This window comes from Podarcis filfolensis (genome assembly GCF_964270895.1).
Source record: "Podarcis filfolensis genome assembly, chromosome: 3".
Taxonomy (NCBI): Eukaryota; Metazoa; Chordata; class Lepidosauria; order Squamata; family Lacertidae; genus Podarcis; species Podarcis filfolensis.
This window is the reverse complement of record NC_139606.1, coordinates 63,177,024-63,192,711: the sequence shown is the minus strand read 5'-3', so window position 1 is coordinate 63,192,711 and position 15,688 is coordinate 63,177,024. Positions and strand designations below refer to the sequence as shown.

General features: G+C 40.6%; 1 protein-coding gene across 1 annotated transcript in view; it reads right to left on the bottom strand.

The window, feature by feature from the left end:
* VTA1 (vesicle trafficking 1) overlaps positions 1 to 10,802 on the bottom strand; it is a 31,357-nt gene extending 20,555 nt beyond the window's left edge. The window contains exons 1-2 of the mRNA XM_083608740.1: positions 9,646 to 10,802; positions 2,046 to 2,140 (exon numbers count right to left, since the gene is read on the bottom strand). Coding sequence (XP_083464866.1) covers positions 2,046 to 2,140; positions 9,646 to 9,754 — 204 coding nt within the window. The 5' untranslated portion in view covers positions 9,755 to 10,802. The remainder of the gene's footprint in view (positions 1 to 2,045; positions 2,141 to 9,645) is intronic.
* Positions 10,803 to 15,688: the final 4,886 nt, after the last annotated feature.

Here is a 15,688-nt window from a genome sequence, read left to right as displayed (position 1 = left end):
AATTGGTAAATTGGCTATGCCACCTCAGAGAGGTGCATATCTGGATGCTCTTCCATACAGGAAAATCCCTCCACAAAGAAAGGAAGGTGTTAAGAGAAGAGTTCTAGCCTAGATGATTCCTTGACATGCTAGTTTTCTGTTTATAGAAAACTATTCTTTTTTCCTTGGGAAAGCTTTCTACTATTTGATCCTTGACCTACATACAACACACACACGGGTCTCTTAGCTCAGTGAGAACCATTAAACTTGTTGCCCTTTTCTCACTTATTGTTATTATAGCTGAGCCCCATGCCATATCTATCTATCTATCTATCTATCTATCTATCTATCTATTTATTTAAATTCATATACCACCCTTCATCTGAAGATCTCAGGGCAGTTCACAAGATAAAAATACAAGATAAAAGCACAAAAAGTTACAATAACCCCTCATCCCCCATTTGATCTGGCTATATTTCTGCCACTATCTGAACAAATTACTCCTGACACGGGGAGGCCACCAAGAAGAGACTTCTGATACTTGCTGCAACTCTTTTAAGAGTTGCTAACCATGTAGAACAACATTATCAAGTGTTATTGGCAGAAACTTAGTGGTGACGTGTAACACACACTCATTCCAAATTTCTTATGTGGGAGAGCTCCTCACAGCATTAAGCAAATATTTTTATTTGTGCAATCTATTCGGTGGGGGGCATGTGGAGTGTTGGGGAATATATTTTTAGCAACTGAATATACATTGCAAACTAAGGAATGAAGCACATGCTACAAAGGAAGCAATGCTTGTAAAGGATAGGCACCATGCAGTCAGCAAGTACCAGTCATCACCATTCATCCCCACTCTGGGTTTTTTTTAATGCGTAATGTTTTTAAACTTTATCCATAACCATTAATACTAGGAACCTTAAAAAAAAAGGAAGCAAAACATATTCAGGATTTTCAAACAACAACATACTGTGCCACAGAGTCAGACTGTGGCTAAGCTGCCACAGTTCAGATTTCTAAAAGTTCTACGACACTTTTGCCTCCCTAACCCACACTTAATAAAACTTTGTATAAAGAGTCAACACTATATAACTCATAACCTGTGTCACAGGCAGGGAAGGTCAATAGGACTCAATAGTTGCCTCCTGTAATTCAGATTGCAACATTTAATATGAATAAAGAGCTAATGTAATGAGAGTCCCTGATTCAACCTAACCGCTCTAGTGACCTGAAGATTTACGGTAATGCTTAGTCAAGCAGTGCATTGCGATTCAAAGACCTCATTTCAAAGATGTTACAGAGTACAAGAAGCTTCAGGTTTCCTAATAAAATCAGCAAAGTAAATAACACTGTTACAGTTACAACAGGTGGATTTAGGGCTCCTGAATAGACTTACTGTTGGCATTTAAAGAAACCTTAGTTTCGTCTTACAAAACAAAAACCAAGGATATTAGACTACCCTTATATTTCCTGAGCTGCCAAGAGTGTACAGAAAACATTGGGAGGGCAGTCTATTTTGCAAGTAGTACAGAAACAAAATTTAGAGGCCAGACATCTATAAACTGGCAGCACACAGTGGGCAGTTTAGATCACATTCTGTTTCTTTGAATTAAGGATTGGGAACATGTCATGGCCTCATGTACTTCATATTCATCCCTTGCCTCTTCCCTTGTTTATCAAGGATGGAATGGAGGCAGCACACACTCCCACAGCCCTATACTAACCAGAGTTACTCTGAATCAAGTCTCACTGGTTTCAATGAGACTTTCTTGTAATATTGAAGCATCAATACTCTAAACGATGGTTTGTAGGATAATCGAAACTGAGCCAGAATGTAACAATACAGGAACTATGTGAGATATCTAGCAGTCAAATTTAAACCTTACTACAGTAAATAATACTATCAACATACAATGCTATATTAGGCCTTATTAGTTGTGCACTGCATTTGTTAAGTGTGTTCTTGTGCAACATTCACTAGCATTATGGTCAATTTATTCTCTGTGAAATCTTCTTTATATACAAGTGCCAAAAATTAACATTACAGCAACAAAACTACTTACAGCTTCAAGTTGATCCATGAGCTTGCATAAAAATTTGCGACACTCTGGGTTTTTACTATCAATCTTCATACCTGTCTGCATAGCATACAAACGGCCTGTAAAAAATAAAGCTTAATGAATGTCACTAATAAATACAGTGGTACCTCGGGTTACATACAATCCAGGTTACACACACTTTGGGTAACAGACTCCACTAACCCAGAAATATTACCTCTGGTTAAGAACTTTGCTTCAGGATGAGAACAGAAATCGCGTGGTGGCGGTGCGGCAGCAGTGGGAGGCCCCATTAGCTAAAGTGGTGCTTCAGGTTAAGAACAGTTTCAGGTTAAGAAGAGACCTCCAGAACGAATTAAGTTCTTAACCAGAGGTACCACTGTACTATCTCCTGTACCTCAGTGAGATTTAAAAGCAAAATAGGGACCTGAATCCAAACAACTGTGCAACTAGTTTTGCTTCCCCATGGGCTTTCAGCATATATTTCTCAACACAAAAGCTCTTCTCAACCCATCCGTTGTGTGTCATTTCGCATGACAAACTTCTGAAGCTAGAAGGAGCTTCCAAAACAGTTTGTGTGACAGCCTGCTGTTTGCTCAAGGGAACAAATAAAAACCCCAGTGGAAAAGCCCGAATCCTAGAGCATATCTAATGAAGCTATTTGTATCCCAGCCATGTTCTCAGTAGATGTTCCAAATTTATGGAATGCCCTACTTCTGGAAGGTTAGCTGAAACATCCTGAGTAGGACAAAGTGAAAAAAGAAATGGAGGGGGTGAGCAAGTGAAGCAGACAAAAAGAGGGCAGGCAGCACTGTGCAGTATATTGAGCTGCCTAGCTTTCTCAAAGAGTATTTCTCACCCTCTCTTCTCAATTCAGAGCACTCCAAAGTGGCCAAAGCAGGTGACTGAAGTATGATCCATACCTCACATGGTACTACTATCTGTAGTGCTACCACCACTCATCTTTGTTCCGCTGCTGCTGAAGAAACTCTTCAAGATAGTGGCAAATGACTGGAGTGAGACAGGTTCCGCTGGCATGATTTTGAACAAGAAATGAAATTATGCTCAGGGATGATGTAAAGAAATGAAATTATGCCCAGGGATGATGAATATACGCAGTGCCTCAGAAAATATAAGCTGAAACCACGGGTGTTTCAGCTTTAAAATACTTTACAAAACCTACTTTGTATTTACGAAGTAAAATCAGGAAGACTGATTTCAAACCAGCATGTTTTCTAAAAAATATGTTTTGGCAATTTAAAGACAAACTCTTGCATTCAGCCACGTTTCCTAGGAGCAATAATAATAATAAATAATAAAATACCATAGAAAAAGGAGCTGCTCTGGACTCCAACGTATAAAAATTAGCCTGAGTAGAACACAGTACTAATACAATGGATCTAAAACGTAACATTAAATTTTAAACCATTTTAAGAAATCAGTTTTTATTTCTAGCTAAGTTATCCGTTAACCACTCTTCAGCTGTAGTTCTCAAAGCAGTTTAGAGAAGTCACAAACTCATAAAAAGATATAATAAATCACAGAGAGAACAGTCATACCTCGGGTTACAGCTGCTTCAGGTTGCGGACCACCGAAACCCGGAAATACCGGAAGGGGTTACAGAAGCGCCGAATCGCAACCCGCGCGTGCACAGACGCGGGTTGTGAATGTGCATCCCGCACGGATCACATTTGCAACCCGAGGGTCTACTGTAGTTTAAAATTCCAGCATTAGACAATAAAGCCTTAGTAAATATGATTGTCACCTGGCACTCGAAAGAAAATAAAGATGGCACCAGGTAAGTGAATTCCTAAGGTATGCCATAAATTGAAAAGGCCTTGTCTCTCATCACTGCCTTATTTCAGCTGCTGGGGTGGGGTTTGGACTTAGAGCAGCATCTTTGATGTGATCTTGAAGTCAAGACGGGTTCATTTGAGAGCAGGCGAGGGTTACCCTTAAGGTACTTGTTCCCAAGCCATTCCTTTTAAACTTTCCAAAACAATAGCATTTTAAGTAATGGTTACAAAACATGATTTTATTTTTTGTTTTGGAAAAAAAAAACCCCCAACAATTAAGAAGTGCTTGCATACAAAACAAAGTATTGTACAAAATCGAAACACTGAAAATTGAAAAAAGCTTTAAAATACACATGCTTATTACTTAGGAAATAATAATAATAATAATCTTATAGTCAGCATATACTGTGCTTGCTTGCTCTCAGACCATTCTTGGCTTCATTTAATGTTAAAACAAAGGTTACAGAATGTTTGTCAATCTAGCCATTCCACTGTGTTTCACTTGACTGTGTTCCAATATTGCGAGAGACATGAACACTTGGCAGGCACATGTTCAAAAGCAAACAATATATATCTCAATTTGCTACTCAAGCACTGAAGTGGCAAGATTAAACATCTTAACTAGTATGCTCTGCATTAGTGACCAGCGGGTTAAAAAGAAATGTTATACAACAAACATTGTCAAACCCTTGTTTTGTCATGGCAATATTTTTTAATGAATTTATTAACATTAGTACGTGTTAGCCACAGATTCACTTTGACAACTATTTGCAGCTTCCAAAACATACCCTTCATTGAAATCCTCATATTGGGAGTGCTTTGGAACAAGTGGCATAGCAGTCATGATCCTAGCAAGCAATCTAGGTTTGGCCAATGTCATAAAATTTGATTTTTAAGAACTAAGATCTCAAGATCTATCTGCTGCTTTAGTAATGTGCTGATACTGCCTACGTGTGGAAAGCTGTTCCAACTGCTGCTAAAGAGTTTACACACACTGAACACTAGAAGAAAGTCTGAGAGAAATCACAACAATCTGGATAGATTTTATCTTTTAACAGTTGGCTGACAAGTTCTTAAAACAGTTTATTTCCCAAATGAGCAAACATTATTCTAGAGAATAAACATAAGTAATGAATAATGAAACAAATCTGATGCACACTTGTTCCTGGAGCATTTTCTGCCCTGCCGGGTTGGTGGTGCAGAGAAACATTTTCACAACTCACTGTAACTTAAAACCTGAAGTCATCAACTTATCAACTCCACACTGACTTTTAGGGTGAACTACATTGCACAAAAAAATTGCCAAAAATGACAGCGCCTCCTGATGATCTCCCTTCTGGATGTCCCTCTCCAAAACATCTAATACAAGTTATGCAGTAACTTCAGACCATTGCAATGCCTCTTTCTACATTCACGCTCTACATCACTGGAGTCAGTTCCAGAGGCTAGGAAACAAAACGTGATGCCTTCAAGACACAGGGTACACTGAAACTCACAGGGGGTTTCATTTGTTTCTCCCGGATCCGTCCCCCTACATTCTTGAGGGATGGAGATCCAAGTGACGCCCAAACAATGAGCACCCCCACCCAATATGTGAACACAAGCCCTTTCTGCACACAATGGGTTTTCTCTATATCCTGTTACTTTATCTAATTAAGCGCTAAACAACAGTTTTTTAATCTTCCTGGCAATTAATTCAAGGGCTGAAGTTCACCATCACTTATTCTGGGTGACCTGCACATCTCTATAAATATATACTGAAAGAATGTCAAGCAGATGTGGCACAAAGAGATCAAATTGTCCTTTCACAGGCAGTGCAAGAAAGGTGGCACAATGATCTCTGAGAGAAACTGGAATTCACTTCATGTCCCACCATTCTATGACTGTAGGTACCAGTCTGCCAATGTCTGCCTTGGCCCCAATTAATTATATTCCTTTGAGGGACAGGGTAGTGTTTGAAACTGCATCAAATAACTTGCATATGCAGTTTGCGAGCTATGAACTATGAACATGCTGTTCTCTGAATACAGCAGCCTGTTTTACAACACATTTGAAAAAAACAAGTTATATGTGCTACTATAAATGAAGTTTTGCAAGTCTTCTATTCTAATTGATAAGGCGGACAGAATTTAACTATACTTCAAAAAGCAACCATCTTCAGCTCTCCATCATACCTACAACTTCTATTCTCCATGCTGAACCCAAGAGAATGCACAAGGCAAACCACAACTACTGACAGTAATGACTCATGATCTGAAAAATGATACACAGTCACTTGAAAAATCAGGTCTGCTCTTGCAGCACTTACATTAAGCTACGGGTGTCCAAACTTTTTTCAAAGACAGCCAGATTTGATGAAGTGAGCACATGTAAGGGCCGACCAAGGTTGCTGACTTTTTTTAGGATTGAAGTTGTTGAGGGGCCAGATTAAACTGACTGACGGGCCAGATTAGGCCCCCGAGATGGACTCTGGACATGCCTGCATTAAGACAAGTGCTTTACTTTTCCACAGAAAAAAAACACCAGCTTAATAAGTTCATTAGCAACAATGAATGGATGCTAAATACAAATATAATGTAAGGCAAGCTTGGCAGTGTCAGGGAGTACAGCTATGTTTACTAAATAAAAGTAAAATAAGCATCCTAAGCTAGATCACTATCTAGGACATTATAACATTTCCAAAGCCAAAATGTACATTTTCCTGGGCAAATTGCTCTGACTGAAGATTTTCCAGAAAACACTTATCACAAAGCTACAATTTCCATAGTTCCCTGTGAAGAGGGACTGATCATTAAACCATTCTGAGAATTGCAACTCTGGGAGGAAATAGGGGTCTCCTAGCAACTCTCTGCACCCTTAACAAAACTACAGTGCTATCAAAATGCTTTAAGTGTACAGTGTGAATGTGGCCACAGAATAATGGAGTCTAAACTGGCAGTAGCTAAGCAGGAAAAAGATCTTTGGGTTGCTGCTCAATGAAAATGTTGATTCGGTGGGTGGCAGCTATGAAAAAGGCAAAGCTTGGCTATAATTGCCCCCTCCCAGCAACCACCACTCAGACTGCATGGTTCTCCAGTTCAGTCCCACTTGTCTAGCAGCAAAAACTTGCACAACTGGTTTCAGGGTAAAGGCACTCTTTTCTCTATTTGCTCATCTTCTGATAGCCACTTCACTAGTTCTGAACAGCAGTAATTAATCACATGAATTGTGACCTGAGTATAAAACAATGGAAATATATTGTTATCAATTCAGTAGCTCTAAAAATCAATCTGCACAGCACTTAATCAAGTCACAGGGATATAATGAATTACTATGAAAATTGTATTTTTACATTTCCACCTTCTGTGACCAGCTCATTTTTCTTCTATCATGTAGTGTTCTGAACAAAATTTGCTTTAGAAAAATTTCCTAGCACAGTGAACTCTCATATAATCTATTAAAAAGTGGAAAGTATATAACATTGAACACAATGAGTACCATAGCACAATACCACCTCCTTTCCCATACAGCCCTAACCATTATAGCTACTGCAACCCCATACCTACTTAAGTGAGTAATCCTTGTCAAATCCTTGTCAAAATCCTTCAAAGGAGACACATAAAGAATTCCACTATAAATATAATTTGAAGAACAGTGTAACTATAGTTAAGTATGCAATGGAACCAAGTTATACAGTTCTGGAGCAGCTACTCAAAACAAAGTATACGTCTATCAACATAACAAAGAAGTGGAAATATGAAGAATGTGCTGATCTTAGAAAATGTACTGAAATTATGGGCAGGGATAGAGATGTAGTTTCCAGAAAATTTGAAGTAATGAAAAGAAGAACTCATTTTTTTCCAGGCAAAGTCCCCCCTCCCTAGTAAAAGAAAATGCATATGCAATACTTGCTTTCTCCTTGAACCAAAGCTTACTTTACTATTTTAAGACCATGAAATGTATTATAACAATGTAAGATTGTACTGGTGCGTATACTCAATTTTGGGGAAAAATAACATATATGCTAACAGATACACCCTTTAGAGAAGGAGCTGCTAAACTCTAAGGCACTCAAACTTATTTTTCCAGTTGAGCAAATGGGGTGGGTGGGAGGGGATTGAAGTTGAAAATAGAATCAACCAACTATCAAAAAACAAAGGAAATTTTTAGTATCTTGGCTCTGAGATAGTATGCAGATTATGGTATTATCAAACAAAGCCTCAGAAACTCACATCTTCAAAGTAAAAGCCCAGAAAGTAAACTTTTGTGCAAAGGCTGAGATCTAAAGGACATCCCAGTGTCCTGGGTTCATCAAGTGTAGTTTGGGGGTGCCTCTGGCTCCAGTACTGTCACTGGAGGTATAGGTGGCTCCAGCTCCAGCTGTGGCTGTTCCTGGGCAAGGAAAGGCTGGCCACAGTTATTCACACCCTAGATAACTTCCTGGTTCTTGTACTCATATAGCCCATGCACTCCACATGGGGCTACCCATGAAGCCATGTCTGGAAACTGCTGCAGAATGCAGTGGCAAGGACACAAAAGAGGAACCACTGGCTAGATGCACATTAAAGCAGTTTTTAAAAGATCTAGAATGGTTGCCAGTTTGCTTCTGGCCCCAATTTGAGATGCTTGTTTTATTATTATTATTATTATTATTATTATTATTATTATTATTATTATTATTTATTACATTTGCTAGTTGCTTTATACAAAATCTCAAAGTGACTTAAGATAAAATATACACAAAAACAATTAAAACCCAGAAAATTTTAAAACAGTGTACCACTCAAAAAATCTACTATTCTTATCTAATGACACAATAAAAAGGAGAAGTCCTTTTTGAGCACTACCACAAAGGCACAGCTTAGTTACGAAAGGCCTGAGTGAATAAAGCTCCTGCAGCCAATCGGAAGCTGCACCTTGGTTTTCAAACAGCTGGACAACCAAGGTACGACTGTACTCACAATGAGAAGCACACAACCACTTTGCGTTTTAACACTTGTATGGCATTTTAACACTTGTATGGCGCTTTAAGAGTGTTCAAAGTGTGTGTGTCCCCAATGACATCTGCATCAGCCCTGAAAGGGAGGGGAGGAAGAAAGACAACTGTTGATTCCCACCCAGGACCGGATTTAGGTTTGATGAGGCCCTAAACTACTGAAGGTAAAGGGGCCCTTTATATGCCCAGCTATCCTTTGTCAACAACAAATTGTTGATGGCTTTTTTTTGAGTTGAATACATGTTATATGGTAATTTATGGACCTAACAGGTATTTAAAGCCATTTGCACATAACAAAATATGTATTTTATCAAAGTAATTGTTGAACTGAAATACAGAAGTATATTAATAGTAAAATAATTAAGCTCTAACTTAAAATGACTTTTGATTCAGAACAAACTTAATAATGCAAACACATTGGCATTTGGCAATAACAAAAGTTTCTTCAGAAACACAAATTACAAAGCCTCATCATCTTGTCTCTAGAAACTTGCTATAACATGAAATAATTTGGGGGGCCCCCCAAGAGAGTGGGGCCCTAAGCTATAGCTTGTTTAGCTTATACTGTATGTAAATACGGCACTGCATCTGGGACACTGGAGGCTTGTCTGGATCTGTGAATTGTGGGTGGACCTTGAACCCCCCCCCCGCCACCCACCCTGTGGCAGCAGGTCGCCCATGAGCACGCGCTTTTGGACGGCAGGATGGGCGGGGTGGCTGCCACGTGACAAGGCGGAGGCGAGGGGTGTGACTCCCCTCAAGGCCCCTCCCGCAGAGGCTGCGAGGTTCGAAGTGGGCGGGGCCCCACAGGGCCGTTCGAGGCCCCTCCACTTACAATAATAGGCCACCACAGGCTCCCGCTTGTCGAGCTCCTGCGCGGTTCTCAGGAAGTGCTGGATGGGCTTGAACTGCGGGGGGAGCGGCGGGAGGCCCGAGGCCGCCATAGCGCTGTGGACTCAACCCAAAGCAGGTAGCTCGATAGCGAAAACCACCAGCGCCGCCGCCGCCGTTACTACTAATCAACCTTTGTAAAGCCCAGTCAGTTCCGCTTCCGGCGCGGCGACACAAGCAGCGGGCCCGGCCCCGCTTCGCGCATGCGGACTGGGGCGGAACAACGCGAGATCCGCGGCGTGGCTGCAGCGACATCTCGCGAGCGGGCGAGTTGGAGCAAAGCAAAGCGGCTGCAGGAGGAGCTTCTGCAGAAACTTCCGGTTCCCCTTTGGCGCTTGACGGGAGTCACCATTTGCGGGGTCGAGAGACGGAAGAAGGAGCGTGAAAGTCTAAAGAGGCACTTGCGCTGCTTTTTTGTTGCAGCGCTTTGAATGATTACGTTCAATGCCATCAGAAGAGAAAGTGCGGCGGAAGAGGGACGGCTTAAATTCTCTCGCTGACATATTTTTTATACCTGATTGTTTTAATGACACGATATAGGGGTAACTGCCAGGTTCTCCTTCGCGTTCTCGTCTTGGGAAACACCCTATCCTGAAATGTTATGGGAGAGGCTCCAGGGCACGTTAAAGTTCGTGACAGGCTGACAGAAAGTAACAGGCGCAGCATTTTCCCTATCCTTGAGATATAGCAGTGGGGAAAACTGTAACTATGAAAGTAATATATCTCTTAATGCCCAGATGTCTTCTCAGCAGTTTACTTGCTGAAATACTGCCTGAAATTTCTGCTAAAGGCACGACTGAATCCCAACACTGCGACTGTAAATGGCTAAGCCCATCCCAACAAGCACATTTGCTTGATGTGCACGCACACACTATGCCTTTAAAGCACATTTGAAAAAAACATTATTTCCCTCAAAGATGTGCACATGAAGCACCAGGGTGTGGGTGTGTTACTGCCCCCCTCTCAGGATCATCTGCCTTCAAGATGTCTTTCTTTGCCTGCATTTATGCTTTATGTATTTTGTACATAAATGTTTCCAAAATACCATAAGTCTCTGAATATGCGCTCATCTAAAGGAAACTTTATCCAATAAACGCTCCCCTTTAACTATTTGCATAAGTGGGGAACTTGGTGGGTCAGATCTGGTGAAGGGCCATAACCCAGTGGCAGAGTGTCTGCCTTGCAAGCAAAATTTTGGTCCCAGGTTCAATCTTCAGGTAGGGTTGGGAGAGACCCCTGCCTGAAATCCCGGAGAGCCACTGCCAGTCGGTGTGTAGACAATACTGATCTAGATGAACCAAGAGTTTGACCCTGTATAAGACAGCTTCTGTTGTTCCTAATTTTGCTGGCCTTTTAAAGCCATGTGAGCTAATGGGCACCCCTCCATCCTACCCATCAGTTGTTTGGGTTGCTAACTGATGCACATGGGAGAAATAGTGCTAATGCTCACTCTGGGCTCTGCCATGAGCCAGGACACCAGGGGCCTTTACAAGGCTGCACTGCCTGCCTCCCAGGAAGAACATCAAGGCATGGGATAGACCATGGGTAGGCAAACTAAGGCCCGGGGGCCGGATCCAGCCCAATCGCCTTCTGAATCCGGCCTGTGGACAATCCGGGAATCAGCATGTTTTTACATGAATAGAATGTGTCCTTTTATTTAAAGCACATCTCTGGGTTATTTGTGGAGCATAGGAATTTGTTCTCCCCCCCCCTTCAAAATATAGTCTGGCCCCCCACAAGGTCTGAGGGACAGTGAACTGGCCCCCTCCTGAAAAGTTTGCAGACTCCTGGGATAGACCAAGTTGGCTAGTAAAGAAGCAGCTGCTGCAATGCCTGTTTTCCTCTTTCTTCTTCCCTTCTTCTTTTTCCTTTTGTACCATATTAGAGTGGGAGCCTGGGGGTGGGGACTGTCTTATCTTTTTAAAGATGTACAGCACTCAGCAAATGTTGGACACTTTATTACAAATGTTAGATAATAATAAGTGTAAAGGGGTGAAGGTGACAGGTGGGAGGGTAACCATGAGAAATGCCACCCAAGAGTGGAGCACGTTGTCAGAGGTGACCATCTTTTTCTGATGGACTGGCAGAAATTCAGCTGGTGTAGTTATTCTATGCAGGAATGATAAACTTTTTACCTACTGAAAACCTGTCCATCATACACCTTTTTCTGGCAGAAGCTCTGCCAGGAGAAAAATTGCAGCAGTACAAAGCAAAAAAGAAAAAAGAAAGAAAAGCTGCTTTTAAGCACTTCTTACATTTTCTTTTCACACCATTAAACTCCTGTGGCTTTTGGTTGTTTGGTTTTGCAAGATAGGGGCAGGGCTACTGTGCCTCTGTGAAAGCACACATGCTGCTCTTCATGCAACTTGTTCAACCATTGTGCAGAAATTAGGATGGATTTTGACATTCTCATACTTCACATTCTTATTTTCACTGGAATATGCAGTACAGGAATAGATTTCATTTAATATATTCACTCACATCATACTGTTATGCATAAAAAGTTTTATTGTACCTGAGATCATACATTAAATTGAAATAAAGTAGCTTTTGTGTATACGTACAAACATGGATGGATAGATGATACAATAATACACACATAGCAATTGAACAAAATACATCAAACCTTTTAAAGTAGGATTGTCAGATAATCCAGAAACAACAGCTGTCCAGTTCCTGTCACTTTAATAAGAGTGCAATCTGGAGAAATTCATACCCCTGTTCATGTCTTCAGATCAAGCTGGTTTTAAAAGAGTTGACAAACCATCCCTGTGGTGCAGCAATAAAACTGCTGCCACATTTGCAAACCTAAGCAGAGCCCAGTATGCTTTCAAATTGGGTGGGGGAACCACATGTTGAGACTCCTGCATCGATGGGGGTTGGACTAGAGGATCCACAGGATTTCTTCCAGCTCTACATTTTTATTATTCTAAGCCTAATTTTCTTAACATGGTACTTGCATAAAATGTGACTCCTATCCATGTAGAAACACAAAATATTCAACTATAGTAGAAACTGAATTAGAACATAGGATCACAAATGCTATGTTTTTATCTATACAGGAAAGATCACTAGATATCAATCTTGCACTCCTTTGGTACCAACTAAAAACAGTGGAGCTGATTTTGTAATTGTGGATTAAAGGGTTACCCTTACAGATTATTCAGATGTCAGATAGGAGCCAGTACGGGGCAGCAGCTTGAAGCTCGTGTTCAAATCCCCACTTGTCTCTGAAGTTCATTGCATGACTTTGGGCATATCATAATCTTTCTCATAATCTAACCTATAGAGTTTCAGAAAAGTGCCACTCTGAGCCCTTTGTATAAATAATGTTTCAGCTACTGATAATAACTTCTGGGAATTTCCCCTGAGTTTTGCAAAATAAGCTAACTTTCAAATCCCTTTCTTTTAAAGTCCCTTTCTTATCTTTTATTTTAAATTCTAAGTTATGTACATAGATTGTAAAGAGGACATGGACCCCATACGCCAGTGATAGCCAAACTTGGCCCTCCAGCTGTTTTGAGACTACAACTTCCATCATCCCTAGCTAACAGGACCAGTGGTCAGCGATGATGGGAATTGTAGTCCCAAAACAGCTGGCGGGCCAAGTTTGACCAACACTGCCCTACACCATGTGTGTGGGATTTGGAGATGCTACCAAGTCCAGCTTTCTCTGTTACCTTCCTTCCAACCACTGCCTATCTTGCTTGCTTATGCAAACCAATGACTACCTTTAATACTCCCTTTTTAAATTGTTTGTCTGTTGGCTTATAGAAAGACAACATGGTAGTGCAGATACTGGGAAGATGACTGCATATTGTTCATAGCTCCTGTGTGCATGCAGTTTATTCTATGAACACTGCATTAAAAAAACCTGAAATCAGAAGCAGAGCTGCACATGGAGAAGCTTAGAATTGATAACTGAACAAGCAGAAGATACAACAGGGGCTGGAAGACAGAAAGAAGGCGTGAGAGTTACATCTCATGCTGAAGATGCACTTAGAGCAAGCATGCAAGTGCCTCATTCAAGGAAGGTTGTGCATTTGGCTTAAAGCTATGGATGTATTCTTAAGTTGAACACTGACTGCCAGATGATGCACAACTGACCTGGTTGTATCCAGGTTGTGCATGGGTACAACTGAGCGTGGCAATTTTTTGGTTTGTCCTCAGATTTCTTCCATGCTTTGCTGTCTATTTGTAGGAAAGGGGGGTGGGGCGGGGGCGGAACAAATTACATTGTATATCATGGTTATTTTTTTATTCTGCAATGTAACATATTTCAGCCATGGTCCCTCTTTAATTCAAGGTGACTTGAAGGCTGAACTTCACTTATTCTGTAAATTCCATATTAGATGGCAAATCTTACAAGTGCTGTCTGTGATGCGCCCTCCAGTTTGTGGCAATAATTGCACTTAGTATAAATGTATTGGAATACCATACACAGGACACAATGAGTTTCGGAGATGCTTTTTCTGACCACACAGAAAGGCCCTAAATTTAACATTTGGCCCATAAAAGAATCATTTTGAGATTATTTACTTTGCAGGTTATTAAAAAAATTCCTTCATTACTGCTGAACTGTATTCAGGTAAGGCTCAAAGGCTTTTGCTTGAGAATTCTGTGGCTCTCAGTATTGTAAGTAGCAAACCCTCTCTGCGAACACTTCAAAAACTCTTGATGACAGTAATAAATCAAGAAACAGAATGGAAAGTTAGCATGTCCAGTGAATTGCCCAAGGTCACATGTCAGGAAAATGGCAGAGGTGCTTAACCTTATTTGAAACTAGAACAATTGGCATGACAGTATTACATTGCTCTGTCCATCAGGCTGATAACCTATGCTGATATAAAACACAAACGGGTACTATGTCATTATTTCTGCTTATCTAAAACTACAGGAAATACTGCATAAGGTCTCTTTCTCCCCACCATAGATAATATTCTGTGCATAAAATATCTCTGGCAAGTTACTATACAAGCAAGGAATATAAAACATTTGGAGTGGACAACATTTATCAGAGTCTTATATTAAAGTTAAGCAAGTGTTAAGGCATGGAAAATTGAATAAGGTTAGTGATCTGTCTCAGAATTGTGGTTTTAAAGGCACATTACAAGTGGTAAATAGCGCAGATAAGTTTACTTTGTACAGAAACAACACATAATTAAAACTATTATTATACAGTGAAGTCTCAATATTCATCACTGATGGTTAGAGAACACAAAATGCTTCTGGTTTGTTTATTGTTCTGTCTTTATGAGTATTAATTGTTAGTTCGTTTGACTTGGGGGTTAACAAAAAAAGTTTTTGACTGCTCCCCTCGGTTACCATGATGCCAAAAATTTTCATGACCCCCTCCCTGGCCTGTACTAATTAGTTTTCTTTTTACTGACTGTTCGCCTATCCTCTGGGATACTGTGTTAAAGTTTTAGGGCTCCCAAAGCCTCACAATTTCCCACTAAAAATATTTTAATTTAGTTTTTTGCTGACCAATTCCACAGGTGCTCTGCTTTGATACTTTATTGTCAGAAGCCTTTTGTGACCCTTTCCCCAGACCCCCAAAATATCTCCTAAAAAATTGGCCACATCCACTTTTGCACTTTGGTCACTCTCTTTTTTGCATGCAGTCCCCAGAAGACTGACCATGGGTCACTGTGGCCACCCCAGCTTAAATGATTACATACAAAATATGGGATTTCCCCTTAATTGTAGAAAACACAGGATGGTAGCGAATATAGATTTCATATATTTTAAATAGATTTCCCCCCTCACTAATTTGCCTTAATCCATATAAAAGAATGTGTTCTACTTTGCCTTTCCAGAATCAGTCAAGTTAGAGACGTCTCATTTTCACTGTGTGATCCAAAGCCACAGACTGCCAACCCTTTCAGGGCACATTTAGATTTTTGAGTGAGTGTCAATCACACCCCTCCCTCTGGCCACTTCCAGTCAAATGAATCTAAACCTTTAAAAGCACTTAGAGCTGAAAG